Raw genomic sequence first — 23,941 nt, forward strand, 5'->3', positions numbered from 1 at the left:
TGTGCTAGAGAGGACTTGTGTGCTTATGAGAGTCAACTGTTGCCTTCACTTCCCAAATCTGTCTTCAGTGACATGTATTGGTAGTTTGAAATCAGACACTGTGGGAATATTTACACCACGGAAATCGGCAAATGCTACAAACCATTTTTGGGAGCAGGAGAGCCAGTTGTTAAACACTGACCAGGACAACATTGGACTCTGCTCTCATTGAGTCAACATTCTGATAGGGGAGCTAGATATTATGTAACTATGTAAAAAAAAAAAAAAAAAATTGACTACAACTGTGATAATGTGGCAAAGCAAGGGTGAGTAATACCCAGGGGGACGACATATATTCCAAGCAGCAGGAAAGGGTCGCAAAGACTTTAAGCAGAAAGGAGCATGCCATATTTAGGAAAATGGAAGATGGTTAGTATGGCTAGTGTGGCTGGAGCTCAAAAGCAGGGGCCCAAGACCTTGCAAAGAAGGTGGAGAAGAAAGTTAAGGAAGACTTCCAAGGTTCAGGACTGTGAAATGCTGAAGGGCGATGCCTTTAAGATGGCAGCAGGACCAGGTCAGGGAGGAAGGCAGGAAGAGCAAGATGGCAATCAAGGAAATGCTTGGTTTCGGTTATCTCAGGGACAGGGTATATAGGATGGTCATGTAAAACTGGGAGCCAGTGTGCCTAGATGGAAAATGAACCTATAAGTACAGATAAAATTCCCTAAAAAGTGAGCAGAGAAGGACCATAACTTAGAGCCAGCAAAGTAGGCCAAGAATGAGGAGATGAGGAGATGGGGAAAAGTATGAGAGCTAGGAAGTCAAGAAAACAAAATGTTTTGAGGAAAATAGGGTGATCGACAATGCAAAATTCTGATAAAAGATCAAGCTCCAAGAGAGCTAAAAATAGCCAATATATTTTGAAATGTAAAGGTGAATGGTGGTTTGGGGAAGAGTAGTTTGGAGGCGTGACGGGTACAGCATCCAGGCTGATATGGATTGAGGAGCTGGTGAAAAGTGAGCATGGAGAGAGTACAGGCAAGTCTTCCAAGAAGTCTGCTGTGAATGAAAAGGTGAAAAGAAAGCAGTGAGTGAGGGTCAAGAAAGAGTACAGCATTCCCTTTAAAGATGGAAGAAGCATATATGTTTCATATGATGTACAGATCTGGTTATGGGGGAAATATTGGTAATGTAAGAGAGGAGATAATGTTAGTGTAAGATCATTGAGAGGCCAGGGTCCAGGGCCAGTGAGGCAGGGCTGGCTGAGAAAGGAGGAGGGAGACAGGAGAGAGCAGCTGAAGACAAGGTGGGTTTCTGGAGCTGGTGGCAAGAAGCAGGTAGAGATGCCCTGCTGTGCTTTCTCTCTTCGTCAGGAGATAGGAGGTTACATAAACTACTAAGAGTGAGGCATCTGGAGGTGTAAGCGAGGAGACGGCTGTAATGAACGAGCAATCATAGGAAAGGGCATTGGCTTCGGACCTGACAGGTGCGGTTTCCACCTCCTAGTAACCTGTAAGCTCAGACAAGTTGCAAGGCCTTTCTAAGTCTCTTTCACATCACAGATATTGATTGAGCAATGACTGTATACCAGCAGTGTACAAGATATGCCAAACCCATGGGGTAAATACCCTGAACTCAAGGACATCATCATCTATTAGGCAAGTAAAAGGAGTCAGGTGAATTAACACAGCGTGGAAGGGCTAAGAGGAAGGAGTATGAGGTATTCTAGGAGCACAAAAGAGGGGGTTCCATTCTAAACTGGCAGGATCAGTGGAGCCTTCCAGAGGAAGAAACAGCCAGTAGAAATCCTCCTGGTACAATCAAGCCCAAGATGTATATATACAAAGTTGCCAAAAATTTACATTCTCTACACAATTTTCACTTTTCCACATGTTTCTCCAGACATAGTCTTCCCTCATGATGGCTAGAAGCCACTAAAACTATCCTTGATAGCCAAAGCCCACCTCAGAAAACTGTATAAAACAAACAATAATGTCTATTGCAGTGAATTATCCCACTGTATGTAGCCACTGAGTAAATAATTCAAAAATTCTATCCTCTTCTTTATTTCTCTTTCATGTTTATGCACCAAGTATAGCTGTATCCTTAATATCTAAATCCCTGCCTTCCTTCATATAAATGAATGTCCAATGTATCAGTTAGTAACCTTGATTGCAAAGGAACAAATACTCCATCCTAAACAGGCTTAGACAATGAAGGGAACTGATGAGTTCACAGAATTGAAATGGACTGATCTGGCATCTCAAATGATAGTACCAAGGACTTCATTGTTCACTGGTCTGTCTTCTGCAGGGTAAGCTTCCCCCAGGGGTTCCCAAAGTGGTATCTTAGCTACCCCAATACCTTTTTCATGAGAATAAAAACAGGTACCATCATTACATCCTTGCAGCACATGATCCCGCAAAGCAAAGGTTCTTTCCTCAGAGGTTCAAGAAAACTTCTTATTGCAAGCAAACTTAGCATTGGTTCTGAAGACCCATTCCTGATCTGATCTCTATGTGGCAGTGGCTAATAAAATTTCCTACAGTGTTGGAAATATTCTATAAGTGCACTTGTCCATAGGTGGCTATTTAACACTTGAAATGTGGCTAATGTGACTGAGAAACTGAATTTTTAATTTAACTTAAATTAATTAAAATTCAAATGTAAGCAGTGACATGTGTTTAGAGGCTATGGTATCAGACAGCACGGCTCTAGGCAGGGAAGGGTGGGCTACAGAAGTTGGCTAAACCATTCAGTGGTCACTGTACTCAGCTGCGGGTGAAGTCTATTCCATTCATTCCACAAAGAGAAGTCATTCTGCCTGATGTCCTGGAGCCCACCATTCTTACCTCCCCTAGATCAATGGCCCAATTCAACATGAAATCCTTTGCCAAGGAGTCATATTTATAAATATTACCTAGCACAATGGCACGTGAAAGTCACTTTGGAATAATAGCCTTTTAAAGCGGAGAGGGACCTCAGGACTCGTATACTTCAGGTCCATATTTCACAGAGAAGAAGCAGGCTTGGAGCATAAATTGCTTTGCTTATGGCAGGTGTGAACAGGACCTGGATACAATGACCTTCAGCTGTTGTCCCACCATGAAATGCAGTCTTTATGTCACACTCCAATAGGCCACTGTGACACAGATAACTTCATTCCACATGGAGCTTCCTAATCATTAGCTTATTGAAGCTTCCAGTATAGGATGTTACCACAGAGGCCCGATATTTACACTCTAATGTCTAAATGATACTAAAACGTCGTGTAAATTAGGTGGGCTGGCCTGGTGGGGACTGAGGCAGATTGGACACCACATGCCCTGTCTCAGGGAGGCAGCTGCTGTTCTGCTGCACCCAAATGGTGGCATGTTGGCGAGTGTTCCCATGCTTTCTGATTTTTTGAGAAATCTAGATTTGCATATGAATTCCCCAGATTTTTAAATGCTGGCAACTCATGTTCATGTGTTCAGGCATCCTGCATGCTAAACAAGATCCGTTTGTGAATGGGTTCAGCCTCCAGTTTGTGCCATGACATAGAGTGTATAAAGCCTTATTTACTGAAGATTGAAGCCCCCAGAGTAGCCCACTGCTGGAGGTACCCATGTGCTCCCATGCATGCCAGCTCACAGCTTCCAACTGCAATGATGTCTGCAGGCTTTCTCAAACTTGGGGCTCACTTACCTGGAGGCCCCTCAGCCACCAAGAGAGGCTGGCAGAAGAGCTGGGGAGATAAGCCCTGGGAGAGTTGCCCTCAGTCACTGGCTGGAGGGAGCTGGGGGTTAATACCGCAGCTCCCCATACCTCTGCACTGCCTACCAGAGTTCCCCAGTGGGGTGGTGCTTCACTAGTCTACAGGGGAACATATCCTATAACTCACCTTTATCGGCTGCCTTCCCTGGCCTGTCTCATGTCCCCACTACCCTGCCCACGCTTACTGGGGTCCCCTCCCAGATAAACCACTTGAGCTTGAATATATATCTTGTGGTTGGCTGCTGGAAGAAATCAACCTACAAACACAGGAAACCCGAAACTGTTTGGATATTTTGCTTTTGTTTTTTGATTTTTTTCCCCCCTCTAGTTATGAACTATGTCAGGGCTAAAGTATATGAAAAAGTCACAACATTATCTATGGTCACATCTACCCTGGTTTTCTAATATCTCAGTATTCACAGTATAGTGCTGTAACTGTGGTCCTCTTGCATAATGAAGTCATGCTATAGGAACAAATGTTCATCTAAAAATAGAATCTATTATGTATAATACTAGCACAGTCGTTAGTTTCTTTGAAGAGCAACTAGTTCTGCTCCATAAAACTTTTCACTGAGGCATTCACTTCACACAGGTGCACTGTTTGCCATGACACAAAACAATTCCAGACTACAATGCCTAAAGAAGTGGGGGTGGGGGATATACAATGCTGGAAAGAAATCTCATGCAAAATCACTCTCATCACAATCCATGTTCCTTATAAAAGGCAGAGTGAAAACTAAATATTTTAATGGGAGAAATGTGAATTTTAATATTTTCAAATTATGCAGGGGTGATTAAATGGCAAGTTTCCTGTCACACCTGCAAATTATCTGGCTCTCTCTGGTTTCCCTGGTGGGTGAATTTCTACAAATAGATAAGAAATGACAAGATTTGCAATTTAATAAGATAATATTTGCCTTTGTATCCATAAATAAAAAATTAAACATAAAATGAACAAAATTATATAAGGTAATTTTAAAAACCGTGTTCACTTATTTAAGTATATATGGAATTTAAACAGCACCTTGATCTAATCAAGGGCCTAGAAAAACACAAATATAAAGATCAATAAACCAGGCTTGAATGTTGAGGACATGTTTGGTAAAGACAAAAGAATGGCTAATACCTGGACCATTCATGGAATGAGAAGTTTAATGCATTTCAATCAACTAAATATAACAAAAAATATCTATTTTGATTCAATCTTGGATATTGGGAATCTAAAAAATGGTAATAATTTCCTGCCTCACTAAGTACAGTAAAGGGAAAATTATCCAACCATAGCAAATAATTCAGAGTCTTGTAGGGCCAGTGGTGCTCACGTGGAATATTACTTCTGATGGAAAGTAGGGCGCAGACAGGAAACGTAGAGTGAACACATCCTCTCAGGAAGTTTACTGGCTTAATTTGTGATGTAGGCTTGCTTTCTATCAGTGTTCACCTTGGCTGCGCATTAGAATCAAATGAGGAACTTTCCAAAAATAAAAGTCCAATGCCCTGACCACACCTCACACCAATTAAGTAGGGCTCCCTGGGGGTGGGGCCCAGGCAGCAGCATTTTGAGAAGCTCCCAGATGATTTCTTTTTTCTTTTCTTTATCTTTTTCGGCAGCTGGTGGGCACAGGGATTTGAGCCCTTGACGTCAGTGTTAGCACCACACTCTAACCCACTGAGCTACCTGACCTCCACAGGTGATATCACTGTGCAGCCCGAGTTGAGAATCCCTTGACACCGTTTGCCTCTTCCTGGCAAGTATACTACGCCCATTGAAGTTTCTTTTTCAAACAAATCTAAGGAAAAACCCAACAGGTAAACTTAACCCTACATATTGAACAGGTTCTTTAGATAGCAAAGAGTTAAGAGCCAGAACATACAGCCGGACTATGCTGCGTTCGTTCTACTCCTGACTCTGCCACTAACCAACTGTATGACCAGGAGTGGTGACTTAACCTCTGTGTGCTCTTCAGTTTACTGACTTGTAGATGGGGAGACCACCAGTGCTGCTCTTCACGGGCTTATAGAAATGATTAAATTGCGTGTGTGTGTGACATACACCATATATAGGGTGTGTGTAGATATGTATATATATGTATATGTTTAGTGTATATATTATATATACTATAAATATATATACTGAATATGTATGTATATATAAACAAACATATATGTAAGTGTAAATATGTAAATATGTCTATATACTATAAATATATAAAATATATACTATAAATATGTATGCTATATTAATATATATATACACACACTATTAATACACATACTATATATATGTATTGGAACAATGCCTGGATTGTGGAAAATACCACATACGTGTTTGCTGTTATTGGTGATGATGATAACAATGACAATATTAATAATAATTAAAAGGTACATGCAAATTGAGTTAGTGATATTAAATATTTCCCTAGACTTGAGAAACTTATTTATAATATGTGAGTACCAACTTCCTAATAAATTGGTGTTCAAAGTTTGCGTATTTGCCTTTTTTAATTAATTAAATAAAATAATGGTAAAATATGAAAAATAGAAGAAAATAATTATATTATTTGTCTGAGTCTTTTTTTGTGACAAGTGATTAAATAACTCATCTGTCAATCTAAATTTTGTTTTACCAAAAGGCAAAAAGAGGCTTATCTTGCCGATTAAATATAAAAAGAGGAACCCATCGGTAGGATCAAACAATTTTGAATTGGCAAGAAATGCACTAGAGAACAACCAAAAATGCTCATGCTATTTACAACATCTGTAATTCAAAGGAGCACAACATTATGTCAATTCAAGTATCTGCAAATTCTGTTCACAACAAAGGCAAATGCATTTTCCCCATAACAGGAAATAAAATTATGAACAATACCCAGAATGTATTTCCTCCACATAGTCTTCCAATCCAACATCAAGCCATTTTTGGTATCAAAAAATAAAAATACCCCATTATAAATAGCTTCACAGCATGGAAAATATTCTAATTTAATTTCTACTACAACATTGGAAAGAACTAAATATATGAAACTCATAAAACTGAAGCATAATTTTGTAATCAAATTATATTAGGAGTAATGAATTTTGAATTAAAGCCAAGGAACTATTACATGTTTCTAAAGTCTGGTTGCAATGTATTAAAATGAGCATTGCTCTTATTCACTTGATGAACTGCAGTGATGGTGACATAAAAATCATATGAATGCTTTTACATCATAAAAATGATTCCAAACAAACTCCAATGACGGTATTTCATAAAAAGCTAGCCTGATTTTAAAATATATTTCTAGATGCTATTCTTCAATCAGAAATTCTACCAAAAAACCATGAATCACATCCTCCAAAAATAACTAAAAGATTCCATGTTAATAACATTTATTTTTACATTGCGTCTACACAGGCTAAGCAATCATAACATCTGGCTATCCTACGATAGTCGGAGTTCATCGAAGCAAAAACTTTGGGGGCCAAAACTTTGTCAGTGAAAAGAAGACAGTGTTGAGAAAGATGGAACTTACTTTGGGAATTGATTTCGTGAGGAGAGATTTTTTTCTTCAGCAGTCCGACCCATGCCTGATTGTCTAAACTATGCTCAAAAAACGGTAAAAGTTTAATTTCTAAGGATATGGTCAGTGAGCCAGAGGAGAAGGTGCCTGATGCCTATGTAGTTGTAATAATCCTAAAGTGATTATTTTAGGAAAAAAGACACTTGGTATCCAATTCTTCCTGTGAATAATACTATTTTCTCCTATTGAAGTTAAAAATCATCTTAAAGCTTGTTCCATGAGATGCATCAAATTTCTAGCAGTCCAAGAAACTTTCACCTATGATGGAATTATTTATTAGTGAATTATCCTCAGAGGAAAAGTGTTTGAATTAATAAATCCCTTCTTTTGCCTTCCATGGTTCTATTCCATAAATAAATATCTTACTTGCCCAAACAGACCTAAGTTTCATTGCTTTAGATCAAAAGACCACAGCAGAGTCTAAACAGAAAACAAGTCACTGTTACCTTGAAGACAGAAGAAAAAGAATAACAATGTATACATAAGTAAATGGTCATTTGGTTTTCAAAACAGTACACTGTGGTCCCTAACAACTAGTTGGAGACATTTATTCAGTCAGAGATGAATTGTTTATTATATAGCAATAATAAAAGCCACCACAAAGGACAGAGAGTTTACAAAGTAGTGGGCATTATGCTAGACCCTTCATTTTTCACATTTCATTTTCACAGAAACTCTAGGAAAGTAATATCCCTCTTATTGATAGAGAAACAGAGGGTTAGATGGTTGAAGAAATTTACCTGAGGGGACTCATTAAATACACCGCAGAGGCAGAACACAAATCCACATCTGTCACTACTTCAAAGATGGGTTTCTTACAAGCTTCAGGTTTCCCAAATTATGCCTGATTTAGGAAAACCAGCCGTGGCTTAAAACAAAGTGTTCTTCAAATACGTTCCAGTGCCTCTTAACCAAATAATCTTTTTAACACCCTTAATTAGAGGGCATCTGAATTAAGTTGTTAAGCATTACCCATCTGTATTAAGCAGTTCCTGGACTAGGACTCTAGTAAAAGTAGTTAATTTTAGAAGTGGTTCTAGGACACATTAGGAGTGGGGAAGTGAGTCAGGAAGGGAAGGAAGCCCAAAAGGGTGTGTTTTCAAGCCAGCTACCAGGATGGGTAATTGGGCTTAATCCCACCAGAGAGATCTGGGAAATAACATAAAGCACGCACCTTTGAGTGATCCCACCCCAGAGGTGAAGGAGTGGTGGTATTTACCCATCCAATCCCATTGATCAGGGTGGGTGTAATAGCCTGAAACTTCTGGGCAAAAGACGCAGGTGTTGGCCAGCCACTAGAATCCAGCTCATGTCCGGTGGAGTGGGTATGGGACAGGGTATGGATATAGTGCTGTGTCTACTCTAGCTGTTAAAATCAACAACGATGGTGAAGGAAATTCAGGACAGGTGAAGGAAGAGACACAGTGCATAGACACAGCTGGCTAGTAAGCAAAGATCGGTACACTGCTCCAGGCCTAGCAACAATCCAAGCCCCACAAAGCAATCCTCACAGGAATTTTCCTGTTTTTAAGGTGTTATGAGTTATCGTTTTAGCCTTTGGAGGAAGCTACCAAATAAAAATGAATCGAGTTCATCTTCTTAATTTACATCCACATCATTGCCCTCAATCGACTCTTGAGTGACTTATCCCATTTATCATACCCAAGAAAGGTCAAAATTGATGTTTCTGGGGTATTTAATACTTGAGAAGTGTGTCCCAAAGAGGAAGCTCCATTGCTAAACTTCCGTGAATGAAATCTGTGCTGTGTTTTTTTTTTTGTTTTTTTTTTTTGTCTGTGATTTTTTTTTGAAGGCCAAGCTATTTTTTAATAGAAACGCACTTGATTTTCTTGTTGAGATTTATGATGTGTCCTCCAAAATATTTTTGAACTCTGGACGCATGCTGAAAAATCTCACTGTGGCTTATGTAAATACCTTACTTTTAAATGTTGCTTTTGCAACATTTTAAACATAAGGCTATCATAAGAAAAGGCCGTCTATAGCTGCCATTAATAGAAACTTAGTCATCAGCCTGTTTAAGGATCCCAAATGGTGTCTCATACAAAATCATAGGCCAGAATAAGATGGTATATGGAGCAAATGATAGAGACTATCCCTTCTCTCCTAATTTCCTAGAAATGACTAAATATGCAAGTATAAATTTATATCTATAATCTAGGATTGCGGGTAAACAAAAAAGGTTGCACTTGTTGAACCAGAGCGTATGAAAGGCAGAAGACAGATGGGATAAAAATGAAGTAGGAAATGACAAACCCAAAGTCTACATTGCATGAAAACATGGGAATGGATCGATGGACCATCCCAAGCAGGTGGTGGAGATGTCAGTCCTGGGAATGATATGGGACATCACTCAGGTCAACCTGCCAATGTAGCTTCCACTCTGAGCCAGGAAGAAAGCTACAAGAGAGAGGGTGTTATCATAGCTGGCTATAACCAGAAAGACCAGGGAGCCACCAAGGCATAGGGCTACTCATTTGAAAAAATTAAACTTAGAGCTCCACCTCACACCAGTCCTCAAAACACATTATACATGGATTAAAAACCTAGATTAATAATAATGATGGTGGTAGGAGGATGAAGAAGAAAGGCCTTAAATGAAGCAAAAAGCAAAAAAAAAAAGGTAAAATGTGACTACATCAAAATTTAAAGTTTCAAGTCATCTTTTGTCATGCATAAGTTAGATTTAAGAAATCCACAGACAGGCCACAGACAGGAAGTATTGGTAACATTTATAACTGCTAAAGAATTAGCATCAAGAATATATAGAAACTCTCAATACAAGGGTAAAGGATATAAGTATTTAATCCATGTAAAACAGAAATGGCCAGTAAACGTATGAGAATATGCACAATTTACCAGCAAATTAAGAAATAACAAAGTAAAACAAAGAGATGATAGTTGCATCAGATTGGCAAAAGTTAAAATGTTTCCTAATAGCATGGTTGGGGCTTGAGAAAGCAGTTCCTCTCTCATAAGATGGGTGGTGTTATAAAATGGCTCAGTCATTAACTAAAATTTAGGATATGCATTGCCTTCAATCAGCAATCGCACTTGTGAGCATTTACCTTAGGGAACCATGACCCATATAACCAGAGAAGGATACTCAAGGCTGACTACTACTCTATATTATAGAATTGTTTGCTGTAGCCCAAAATTAGAAACAGGCAAACAAATACTGAGCCTATCAATGAGAATTTTTATTATTAAATAAAATTTGGTAATCCATTCTTTGGGATACAACAGAGCAATTTAAAAGAATAAGGTAGATATACAAGTACTTCCGTGAAAAGTTCTCTAAGACATCCTGTAAGGTGAAAAGCACGTTGTGGAATAATAAAAATAATATGATGTCACTTAGGATAAAAATAGATATAAATAAAGCAAAATATTTCCATAGTTATGAATGTACAAATTCATTATAAGGAGACCTAGGAAGAAACCATAAAGCTGTTGCCAATAGATGATTCTGCTGGAAAAAAACTAGGACTGAGGTCAATGGGAAAGGTACATTTTAAGGATTTATACTGCTTTACTCTCTTAGAAAAAGAAGATATTTGTATATTATCTGCAAAATTAAAAATAAATAAAATCTGTAACAAAATAAAGTAGCAGGAATCCTTCATTTAAAATGTGTGTTTTTTCCTCCTATTACTTTTTTTTTATTTAATTATGTGTTCATCTCCCGTTCTCCAAGCTCCTGTTTTAGGGATACAAGGAAGGGTTTACTGAATTCTATGGAACTTCTTGGTTCTGAACTAGCAGCGACTCGTTTTAATTTTATACCAGCCTTGGTATAGAAGCAGAATCAGGTTGCAAAGCAAAGGTCTACTTTGTTTCATATTCTAGCAGAATAGGTTTTTGTTAGCTCTTTACATTGACTCCTTTTTCTTCGTCAGCCTTTCTTCAAAATTTGTGGTGCAGATTCTTGTGGTGCACATGGTTTTCATGGCTAACACTTCCTGAGTTGGTTTCCCAGGTGGCTTAGATCCAAAGAAAAGTCGTAGCCTAATACAGGCAGCTGCTTACGTACTCAGGCTGTGCAGAGCCTCTTTTGCCCATGCTTACAAATAAACTCATCCTCTTCACATGATGTACACTTACACCAGAAAAAAACACCATGCTTAAAATAGTCATATTCAGAACCTCATTTTTGCTAATTATAATCAATAAGATTTACAGAGCCAACAATAAAGCAGAAAGAATTGTTAAAATAAGTCCAGAGCTGGTACAAAATATAAACATTTATCTCTAAAAATGATATTCATATATATCTGCTTCCACCAACCCCAAACATTCTGTCAATGTCTCACTAAAGCACATTTCTGCTACCTAAAAAGTACTTGCTAGCTTTGGTTTTTAATTCCAAAATCCATCATCTGTGCTGCCTGTCTTTGTCACCCATCATTTCTATGGTGACAAATCAAAGGAGGGGTCTGGGAAAGGAGCATGTCATTGTCTTTAGAGGGGAAAGCCAACAGCTTGAAATCGGTGGCTCCGACACAAGGTACGATGTAGCCATGACAAAAGAAGGACATGGATAAGACACCGTAGAATGTGACTGTTTTCCTCCAGTGCTATAAAAAGAAAACTCTTGTAATAATGCTCTTTCCCAAGGGCTTCTTAAAGCCACTCAGCTCACCTCTGAGCAGACCAGGCTTCAGGTGATTGCTACTCAAAGTGCTTTGGTATAAGCTTCATGCACCAAAGGGGAAAACATGCTGAGAAGAAACCCAAAGAGAGATGAGAGGCCTATTACAATAAATACCAATGCAAGCTTCCCAACCAATGGAAAACAGTTTGTAAAATCAAGGATTGAACTTAAAAGCATCATATTTTTATCTGAGAGATAAACTCTATAATACATGAGATAGATTCTTAAGATTAATTGCCAGAAAAAAATATTTTAAAGAAAGCAGTCCTCTAAGTAGCATCATGATCACAGCATTCAGCCATGTATCTTCAAATGGTTTTATGCAAAAACATCGACTAAAAGCCTGGCGTACTATCCTTCATTTGCATGCCTCATTTTTTTTCTACCATACATTTACTCTAATACATCACTTACAGTAGTCCATCTACTAAAAGTGGATGAATCATTCGTTCTGGTTCCAGGACCAGGCTTAAAGCCAGAAATAAAATGACAAAGTTGAAAACCTGTTAAGTTTAATTTTTTCTCCCTTAAATCCTCTCATCTTTTGGGTTCTAAGATATATGATCATTGACTAAAAATTAAGCCTCCAAATCCTGACAAATGACTGAAGGACGACTTACGTATTCAAAAAGTGAAAAGTAAAATTTACCATCTCTTGGCTAGAACTGTAAGATTAATATCCATGAAAAGAAAAGTAATAAAGAGATAAAAGGAATTGCCACCTCATTATCTGTTTCAATTGGTCATAAACAACTTTACAACCAAGAGAAAAATGTTGATGTAAAAGACAGAAATAAATTTTCCTACATTTGAAAAGAAGCATGGGTCAAAATAATGGGTTCACAGAACAACAGAGATGCATGTAAAAAGCCTTTGGTTCTAAACCCTTTCTTTTTCTTAAGCAAAGAAATATTTGTGATTGGCCTTAGAAGGGAGCTTAACTGAGTTGCCATGAATTATTTAAAAACCCCAAAATATCTTTTGTTGCTTTTATAGAAGCTTGATTTACATGTTGAAAAATCAAACTGACAGTTTGGTCTCCTTGTACAAAATACCCAACCTTTAGAAATGCTCTAGGCATTATAAATACAACTTTCATGAATATAGCTTCAACAGTTCTAAAAATAGCAGCCTTTAAGAGGAGAAAAAAAAAAACACACACACACACAAAAAACAAAACCTTTTTCAAGCCATTGTTTTATACATAACAGCAGGAAACCAAACAGAATGTGTCTAAGCCAAAGTGATTAATGTACCCAGTTATAAAAATGAACATTAAGTATGAAATCTTACTCAAATATAATTTTTGACATTAGCACAGGGTCTACGGAACACCTCCACATCTTTGGCCACAGATGTTTCCAGGGCACACATATTCACAAAGTAATTCCAGGGCCACAGGGCTGAAATGTGCCTTTTAGATGAAGTGTAAATAGACCCATTTAGCTCTGGCCCTGGGACCACAAGACATTACTGTGCAGCACCCTAAGAGCTTACCTTGGGATCCACGCCACCCCCCACCATGCCATTACACAGGGCCAGTTCCACACACTGCTCACAGGTGTAACTGAGGTTGACCAAAAGGCAGAAAGTGAGGCTGACAATTCCAGGGACTTTGGATACAGGGACCTAATGTGGAGTTGTGAAAGAGCTAACAATTTGGTCCACCTTCAGCAGTATCTGTGGAGGCCCAAGGTATTCTAACGGTATTTTATTGCTATTCTATTGGTTTCAAATGCATTTAGCACTCAATAAACCCTATCCCATCCCTCCAAATATCAGAACATAGGGGACCAAATATTCTGTATTCTGTGGCCTCTTAGTTCAAGTGTGGAATTGTGGCAATGACTTGAGATAATAACCACTTTCTGTGAATATTCTCGTCAACTGCCTTTTAAACTCATAATAAATCTTATAACTTGCAGACATTCTACTTTTTAATAATTCAATACACAATCATCAATTGGTTTCATAATAAATGAAATATTAAATTCATGGTATTGTGGGCAGAAAGCTAATTTGAAAGAAATTCCTGAAAACTGCAGAAATAAGCTAAAGGAAACTTATTCTTGATCTTCTATCATGAGCAAATTATCAAGGCCAAATTCTTGCTGATGCTGGGAGAATGCTAAATGAACTGCACAGGAGAGAAGAGAGAGAAAGGGAAAGCTAAGGGTATGGTCATTAGGGTCAAAAGTAATTTTCTCATCATTTTTCTTCATTATTTATGAATGGGTACTTAAATCACTAACACTGGTTAATCACATTCTACACCAAACGTAATTCACACTGCCATGTTCTTGTCCTAACAATTAATATAAGGAGAACTGAATGTTCTAGGATTTAGTGAATCTAATCTTCCAAACTATTGTCCTTGCAAGTCCTAAGACTCTTGGCCTTAGATATTCTTTTAAAGTAGAATCTTTAAATAAATTTCAATGTGTCATCTGTGAAATGGATATACTTACATAGGTAACATAAACAAATACTTTGCAAAGCATTAACCAACTGGAAAATGTAAGAAAGACATATCTTATTTCTTACCTTATTTTGATCTGTCCAGTAAAAGAAAAATCCCTGAGGGTCGGTCCTCAAAATAATTGGAGTAACAATAGTAGAGTCCTATAAATTAAGAAAAAACATGTATATCAGCATATATCACTGTAGAAAGATCTACCAAGGAGTTACCTAAGAGATTCTCCAAGATCATCAATTACTAAGAAAAATTTCAAAAAAATTTAGACATGATATTTTTAACTTCATAGGAGTATTAATTATATAACTGAGGTACTTTAACAATAATTAAAATATTTTGCAAAACTTGTAAAGAAAAATCCAGTGATGCACATATTAAGACAAGTTTTTAAAGGCGTTGACATGTTTTTTTTAAAAGCTATATTTAAGTTTTACAAATAATTTTAACATTAAATAACATTAAATATTTCATATGATTAAAATTAACCAAAATCCATGCTCAAGGGTAATATTTTAAATTGCATTTTCTCCATAAAAATGATTTTTTTTTTTATTGAAACACAATTATTATACATATTTGTGGGGTACAGAGTTGACCATCAGTACCTGTATACAATGCATAAAATGATTTTTAATTGTACTAAAGAAACTAAGCATAGCATTTGGGCATCACTGTTTCCAAGGTAACAGTAAATAAGGCCATCTTTTACATATTTGGAAAGATATGCACAAAATTGTTGAAAATTTAAATTTCACGTGTTAACATAAAACATAGATAAATAGTCTTCTGAGTTTCAAGTATGCATATTATAAAGCAAAAATTGCATACATGATAATTATAATATTAAACATTTTTAAAATATGTGTTCTTTTCTTTTGGCAGTTTTCAGAAAGACATACCATCTGCACAAGGAAATACATGTCACTGAATATGGATTTTTATACTGAAATACTCAGGCCTTTGCAGGAATTGCATTTTTAAAAAAGATAAATTGCTGGGGTTTTTTTCAACTTTATTATACACATTATAACTATAGGATGCCCTCTATCTGATCAAAAGAATGTGTAATGAAAATTAGAACTTGCAGATAATTTTGGAATTTGTGCTTTTTTTCCTGATGGGTAGATAAATATTAATAGTTTTAATCTACATGCTAAGTTTTCTTCTAAGAGCCCAACTCTAGAGGCTGCCCTCTTGGGTTCAAATTCCTGCCTGTCCCCTCTTGGTGCCTCATTTTACACAAGTGAAAAAAAAATGGCATAATAATGATACCTACCTCAGAGGGCTTTTGTGAGAATTAAATAGGATAATTTGGGTAAAACGCCTGGACATATATTTGCGACATAAAAATGTTTATTATTATTATAGTGGATTACATTTATAAACAGATGTATTCAAATATTAAATGAAAGCTTATCCTGATATTACTTTTTTCATTGTAGTAAAATACACATAACACAAAATTTACCATTTTTAAGTATACAGTTCAGTGATATTAAGTATATTCACATTGTTGTGTAACCATCACCACTGTCCATCTCCACAAATTTTTCATCTTCCCAAACTGAAACTCCACACCCATTAAACACCAACTCTGCATTCCTCCCTCCCCCCAGCACCTGGCAACCACCATTCTACTAGCTGTGTCTATGAATTTGACTATTCTAGGTAACTCATATAAGTGAAATCATATAATATTTATCTTATTTTATTTAGTATTATTTGTTCCAAGTTCATTCACGTTGTAGCATGTGTTAGGATCTCCTTCCTTTTTAAGGCTGAATTATATTTGATTGTTTCCCCCTTTTGGCTATCATGAATAACGCTGTTATGAACTTAGGTGTGCAGATATCTCTTTGATTCCCTGTTCTCAATTCTTTTTAGCATATACCCAAAAGTGAAATTGCTGGATTATATGGTAGTTCTATGTTTAATTTTCTGAGGAGCTGACATCCTGTTTTATCCTGACATTCTTTAACATACATTCTTTAACATGGAGTTTGAAATTAACATCTTTTACAAAGATTGTACTTGTTGCATGGAACTTCAGCTACAATTTTAAGATTTCAAAATTACTTTTAAATGTCAAGAAAAGACATTTGGAAACCAATTGACATTATAATGAAATAATAGTTTTAAAAATGTTTTAGGCTTCTTTGAGATTACATGCGTAATAGTTCACAGCAGTATTTCTAATAAATCATAGCAACATATTCGGTCCCGTTTCATCACCCATTCCCACTTCCAGATGAATTTGGAATTATCCTGCAGATGTAACATCATTTTCAGGTTACTTCCTTTTCTTATCAAAGCATCTGACAAGATTTTAATCAAAATCTTGAGGGAAATTCCCTGCAAGGATCCCAGAAAATTAAATATCTAAGGTAGCAGAGCAAAACTGCTCAAAATTTATATTTTGGAACACTGCACTAGGCTGCCTAGTTTATTTCAGATTCTGCAATTTCTAGCTTATTACTTCTCCTCCTTCAAAATTAAAGCTCCTTTGTTCAATGTTGTCTTGACCCCACTCTTCTGACCACACTTCCTCTGTTAAGTGATCATTTAACTCGGCTCCCTGCCTGCTTCCTCTATAATCACCTCTAACATTCCAAGATCAGCTGGATCTTGGCATTCTTGCCACGCAAAGCAGGATCTGACCCAGAAATATATAAATCTCCATTTTCAATTCCACCTGCTTTTTTCCCACCTCCCACATAGTTGCAAGTGTCTATATTCTCCCCATATCAAAATAGCCACTCAACCCAGATCTCAAATATTCTTAATTGTCAGAACATGAGCCCAGGTTTGAAGTTTGAACTATACCGTCATCCTTCACTTCCAAGGGAACTGAAGATGGGTTATGACTCTTGGAGCATTTTACTGCAGAACAACGAAGACTACTCTCAGGGAGTCTGTTTTCTATTTTTTATCTCTCCATCAATATCTATAAGTTGTTTATTCCATAAGATGGTGGTTTTGAAACTTTTGGGTGCATCGCATTCACTGAGAGTTCTTGTCAAAACTCAGATTGAGGGCTCTTTCCCCGGAATGTCTCATTTAGTAGGTCTGGGATAGAGGCTGAGAATCTGCACTTCCAATTAGCTCACAGCAGTGCTGGTGCAGCTGGTCCAGGGACCACACTTTGAGAACCACTGGTGTAGGCCTACAATGGGTGAGGCTTTGAGACAGGACTACAATAACGTAAAGGTCCAAGGAGCACCAGTGAACTTAAAATGTAGGTAAACCTGTGTCTTGCAAGTACATTGCCTCTAACTAAGAATTCAACTTTAAATTTACTTATTTAAAGTGGTAAGGTATTTTTTCTCCAATAAGCATCTGCTTTAAAAGAAGACAACAGTAACAAACATACCTGTTTTAAGTTAGTCATAGTGGATGATGTACAGTAAATTTCCTTTTACTCCTCTTTATTTGATAGAAACCATTTTATTCTCATCCTTACCTCATCAATATTGAAGACTAATATAATAATTAAGAAGCGGCTGTTTTGCCATTTACATGAATCTCCAAAGGGTTTTTAGGACAAATAAAGGACAGCCAAGGAACAAAGTAAAGGACCTCCACAAAACCTCAACATCCAAAAGAATGAGAAACATTTCAGCAAGAAAAAGAGTCATCAGGATCAACATTAACATCACAAAATCCTACAACTCTTTATTATACTCATTTACTCATCAATGCACTCATATCAATCAATAATACATCCTAGAGAAACTGAGAGAAAATGACAAAGGCACTGATAGTCCAAACTCCCCTCTAATACTAGAGTAATTTTTTACAAAAATCCCTGACAGAATAACTGACACATCTTCTAATATGTGCTCTGAGCCAGTCACTGTGGTATGAACTTCACATGAATTTACTCCTTAAATACCTGTAATAACATAAGAGGAAGACACTATTATTGTTCCTATTTTACAAATAAATATACAAAGGCTTGGGCTAAATGACTTGCCCGAGGAAACTTAGTTAGTTAGTAAGGAAAGCATTGGAAATTCAAAATTAAGTAAATACTCTGTACCAGTACTTCTCACATTTTTCCATTATCGCCCCACTAAGGAGTCTTTTCAGACATTTATTTTCCTAATCATCCCCCATGAAATTTTAATATTACAGATATCCTACATATCTGTTCATATGCTGTATGTATATTTGTGCTTTCTACAAACAAGAGTCAGAAGATTTTTCTTGACTCCCCAAAACTACTTTTCATTTCCTTGGAGGTGATATGCCCCCACTGGAAATGCATGCTCTGTACCTGGGTTGTCCTATAAGGGAGCTAGTGTGGCTCCCCTGTGGCACTGAGCAATCAAATGTGTCTACTGTGACTAAGATGTGCTGCAAGACTTCAAAGACAAAGAATAAAAATGAGAATAAGAAATAGCTCATTAATAATTGTTGATATCGACTATATGTCAAAATGGATATACTAAATTAAATAAAATATTAAAATTCTTTACACCTGTTTCATTTTCACTCATTTTAACATGTCTACTAGAAAATTTCAAAGTGTCCTGTGTGGTTCACACTATATTTCTATTAAGCAGTACAACACTAAACCTTTATGGGAACATTCCTTAACAGGGAAATCTTTGTTACACGGAATCTTGGTTCTTTCATCAGACAATTCCATGGGTATTTTTCCAGGTGTGCACCTACCATGTAATTTTTAACATCTAAGAAATGCAAAATAAATCTGATTGCTTCTTTAAGTGTCAATTCTTCAAATATCTAAATAGAGCAGTCATGTTGCCACCCTCTGAGTGACATTTTACCACACTGAGGTACGTTACAAGCTTAGTCGCATGTCCCCCAACAATTCATATGTTGAAGTCCTAACCCCCAGTACCTCAAAATGTGACCTTTTTTGGAGATAGGGTATTAAAAGAGACAACAAAGTTAAAAGGAGTTCTTAAGGAAAAATAACAAGTGATTTTCCACAGGGATTGCCCGATACTTGCATCAGGACGCAGTGGAGACAAGTGTGGCAAATATATACACTAGTTGGGGCAGGGGATGGCTAGGTAAGCGAAGAAGAATTCTAAGGGTCACAGAAAATCAGATGTGATGCCCATCAAACATAAGCAATGCGGCCCTAACTATGAAAGGAAACACAATAAGGGCAGTCTTGGAAGCTAGGGAAGGCTGGGGGGAGGGGGAGCATTGTGTTGGTTTTTATGTTGGGATTTTTATGACTAAAGGCATATCGATATGTTTTTAGAAGAGCCTCGATACAAGGCAAACTTACACAAACTGTCCAAAGAGAGGGAGGTTTGGATAATAGTGAAGCCGGGATTCAGAGATGCCAGGAAGTATGGGCTCCAGAACATAAATGAAGAAGGTGAGGTGCTTTCCCAGGGGCAGGAGGGCAGGTGGAAGAATGCAGGTGGCCCATGTACATTATGCTAGGAGTGGGGAAGGATGGAATAAAGGCTATTGTCCCAGCGACTTCCACTGCCTGTGTACAGAGGGGAAATTGTACATGGAAGTTTTATAACATTTTAGAACCATATTTCTTTTATTTGCTATTTTTTCTCATTTTAGCAATAAAGCTCAAATATTCATTTTTTTCTTCATGCATCACTATTGTGATAGAATGTTTTGACAACAAGTAATGTTTTGCCCTTCTTTAATGGCAATTTCATTGCAATGTTTGAGTGTATATATGAACATCTTTTTCAGAAAACAGGAACTGCTGGTAACATTCAGAATAAGTGATAAAAATACATTAAGCATCATAATTTTCAACCAATATTCAATTGCAATTGAGTACACACTCAACCCTAAGCCTTATTTAGACCTTAAAGGAAATCAGCACTGTGACAGCATTCAGCTCTGTATTGCCAATAACCATTTTTCCTCTCAAACTCACATGGGGAAATCCCATTTAAGAAGGCCACAGAGTTCCTTAGCACTCTGGGAGATTTCAGGTGGAATAAATAGAAGGATGGGAGCAGGGCTTTCCGACCAATGCCACATGCCACGGCAAAGGTCACGCAGGTCTCATGGGAGCACGATCACCCTCCATGTCTACCTCAAGCTGCATGCTCCCCTATGTGAACCCACTGTGAGCCAGACACACACCAGACCATTCCTTCATTTGAAAAATATTCCCTGAGCACCAGCACCTCCCTGGTTGTTGGACCTGTGCTCTCCCCTAGGGAAAGAAGACAAATAACGTAAATCTGTAGGCCTCTGGAGCCCTGGTCTAATGATAATACAGTCAAGACAGATCCACCTCTCTGCACTGGTAGTCTATATCTGGCCTCTCAGCTGACACTGCCTTGCATTCCAAGACATTCACATCTTGCTTGGGAACAGGGGACTCATCCTCCATATTTCCTTCATGTCTACCATATCCTTGATCTTCCATGATCCACAATTTCCACGAGAATCCATGGGACCAGCCTTAATAGGAATTTAGCAAAAGGCAACATTTGCAAGTATGTTGGGAAGAGAAAAAGGTGGAGTAGCAGATGTACTGAGTCTTGCTGGATATAAAAGTTTCACTTACTAGGCAGTGAAAAACAATGACCTTTGTTTTAAAAACATTCCCGAATATCTGTCTTTCCATATGCATGTTTCCACACTGACTGACTGATGTAGAACACTTACAAAGACTCTAGACCATACACTTCCTATGTTCCTATATCATGCACAGTGTAGATGAAAATGGAGTTTGTATATACACCAAAAAGCATACCTATTTTAAAGACACTAGCCAAAAGGGATAAGTTTGTAGGGATCTAAGCTTTATTTTTATGAATCCTAAAATCAAGAAGACTGTTTGGAAAAGTCAATGAATCTCTTTCAAATTATATTCATTTAAACTCTGTTAAAAGTTTTTTGTTACCAAAAGGATCCTGTTTGGGGACATCATGGTAGACTGTAAAGGACCCTGAATGTAAGTAGAAGACCTAGTTTTAAATTCTGATCCTGGATCTAACCACTTGCACGTCCTTGCACAAATCACAATTCACTAGCCTCAATTTGTATCTATGCAAAATGGGAAGAAGAACACTTACTTTTTTCCTGCCATCCAAGGTGGTACTGATGACTGTATGGGGGTGAATGTAAATAAGGGATAATGTTTTACAAGCATAAATGCCTACTATTAGGATCATACTCCATATTGAATTCCAGAGGCAACAACATAGCAAAACTGCATTTTACTCATATGTAGTATTGAAGAAAAAAAATTTCACAGGATATTTAGATGATTATTACACATTAGGACTAAAAGTAATAAAATCCTAAACCCATAAAAGGCCAATTTAGGCAGGTTTGGTGCAGGAAACAGAAACTTCACTGAAATGTTAAACATAAAGGGGCTTACTTACTACAGGTAATAAAGCACTTGCCAGAATCACTGGAAGGACTGGAGATGCAGGCTTCAGGTTAGGTCTCCGTGGATGACTCTAGAACACCATTGCACTGACCCTAGAGGAGAGCTATTGTCTCCAATAGCTCATCTACTATCCTGTGGAATAACCATCTAAATACCCTGTGGAATTTTTTTCTTCAATACTACATATGAGTAAAATGTCTCCACCACATTCAGAAAGATGAGAAGTCAGTAAGGAACTACTGGAGTCCAAAACATGATAGCTTAGTTGAAGACAAGGGAAAAGTAAGCTGAGAACAGGAAGCGGCCACTGTCACCAGTGTCTCCTGGAGACATTGAAGAAGTGTTACAAAAGATGTCACCTCTCCAGCATCTCACTTACCTGTAGAAATGACCCAAAGGATTAAGGAAGGTGGCCTGTTTCATAATTCCATCCTCCAAATCTCACCTGTGTGCATCTATTTGGTGAAACTTAATTTTCAGCCAGAATATTATCCTCAAGGGAGTCTGGTAAATGTAGCTTTAGATGTCTAGACTTTGTATTGTAAAAAGCCCTACTCTTGAGGATGTGGGAATGGGTGCTTAGTGATACTCAACCATATCCAGCACAGCACACATGTGCAAGATCGTGGTTAGCATCCTTATTTATTTATTTTTTTTCAATCTACCAGACTAATTGCTGACTTGCTCTGCAATTTTTGAGCTTTTTGAACTCATATGGCCTCTTCTATAAAATGCATAAAGATTAACTTTTCTTTACTATTTCACAGAAAAGATCAAAAGAAAATTTGAATTTTTTTAAACAGCAAAATAATCTCTTTATCTTCTAAAGATCAATGCTATGTATCGTTCAGGTAAAAGTGTTTCCTTTGTTCTGGTAAAAGTGTTTCTTTTGCTAACTAATCCATTTTCCCTGAACTTGCTCATAAAACTTCAATGTAATAAAAAGAAACAAAATATTAACCAAACATTGTGAACTGAAAAAGCTCTTGAAATGTAAAACAGATGTAGGATGCTTTTAATTCTGTTTTAAATCTCAATACCTATTTTTTCTTATTTTATATAATAATCTGTTTCCCAATTTAGAATAATTTAATTTCTTGATAAATGTGTAGATTTAGTCAACATTAATTAATACATATAACTAAACATTTTTTTCAGAATACAAATTCAAACAAAAATTTCCAAAATTGAAATTAACACTGGTAAAGATAGTAAAATCAAATGTTAGATTTTAAAGAGATCAGAGGAGAACCAGACAGACTTTTAAATAGCCTAAGCATCCTTTATATCCTACTGCAGTTACTTTTTTACAAAAAATTAATGGCTTCTTTAGGATTATATGTGTAAATAAACTCAGAAATACATCTCCAGTTTCTTCGCCTACTGATACCTAGGGGCACATGGCACTGATTAAAGGATCAGACATAAAATAGACTGGAAAAGGATTAGATTGAATAGATTGTGAAATTTGTTTGAGCATATGCAATTTATGATACCATCTAAAGGCTGCGTGAACCTAATATTAGTTCCAGTAACAAGGAAAACTAACATTTTCAGTTACCAAGAATTTGTTATTTAAGTGGAAACCCAAAGCTTTAGTCAACAATTCACAATCAATCCCATTCCATTTTCTGCCAGTACTTCTTGTTCATGGTAATATGAAACAATCCTGATAAGGAAACATTTAACTACAGATTACCAGGTTTGACCCAAACAAAGGCAAAATGGTCCTCTCTCGTGTAACTATCACTGCAGGTAAATACAATTTGAAGCTACTTCTTGATAGGGAAGTATTCAAGATATGCTAATAGCCAGAGCAAATTATTCTAATGTACCACAGGTAGGAAATATCAGCATCAGGCAAGATAAGAGAGAAAACCTAGGAGAGAAAAATATATTCCAGCAACAGCACTGTACTAATCTGCTTTGCTATGCCAATAACAGCCTGTAGGCATTATATTCCCTCCCTAACTTACTAGAGCTTTAACTGTTTCCCTCCCCTACAAGGAATTTACTACACCCATTGCACTTCCAGGACTTCACCTTGGGATTGAAAAGACCTAATAAGGGCCATCTAAACTGAAGATAAGTCACTGTTTTTGTTATTGTGCGAGAAGGTCAATTCAGCAATA

The 23,941-nt window shown here is 37.1% G+C and overlaps 1 protein-coding gene across 1 annotated transcript in view; it reads right to left on the bottom strand.

Annotated features, from left to right (window-relative positions):
* The window catches only part of PLCB1 (phospholipase C beta 1), a 682,047-nt gene that overhangs the window by 652,466 nt on the left and 5,640 nt on the right, over positions 1–23,941 (bottom strand). The window contains exon 2 of the mRNA XM_063090151.1: positions 14,512–14,589. Coding sequence (XP_062946221.1) covers positions 14,512–14,589 — 78 coding nt within the window. The remainder of the gene's footprint in view (positions 1–14,511; positions 14,590–23,941) is intronic.

Source organism: Cynocephalus volans, chromosome 1 (genome assembly GCF_027409185.1).
Source record: "Cynocephalus volans isolate mCynVol1 chromosome 1, mCynVol1.pri, whole genome shotgun sequence".
NCBI classification, from domain to species: domain Eukaryota; kingdom Metazoa; phylum Chordata; class Mammalia; order Dermoptera; family Cynocephalidae; genus Cynocephalus; species Cynocephalus volans.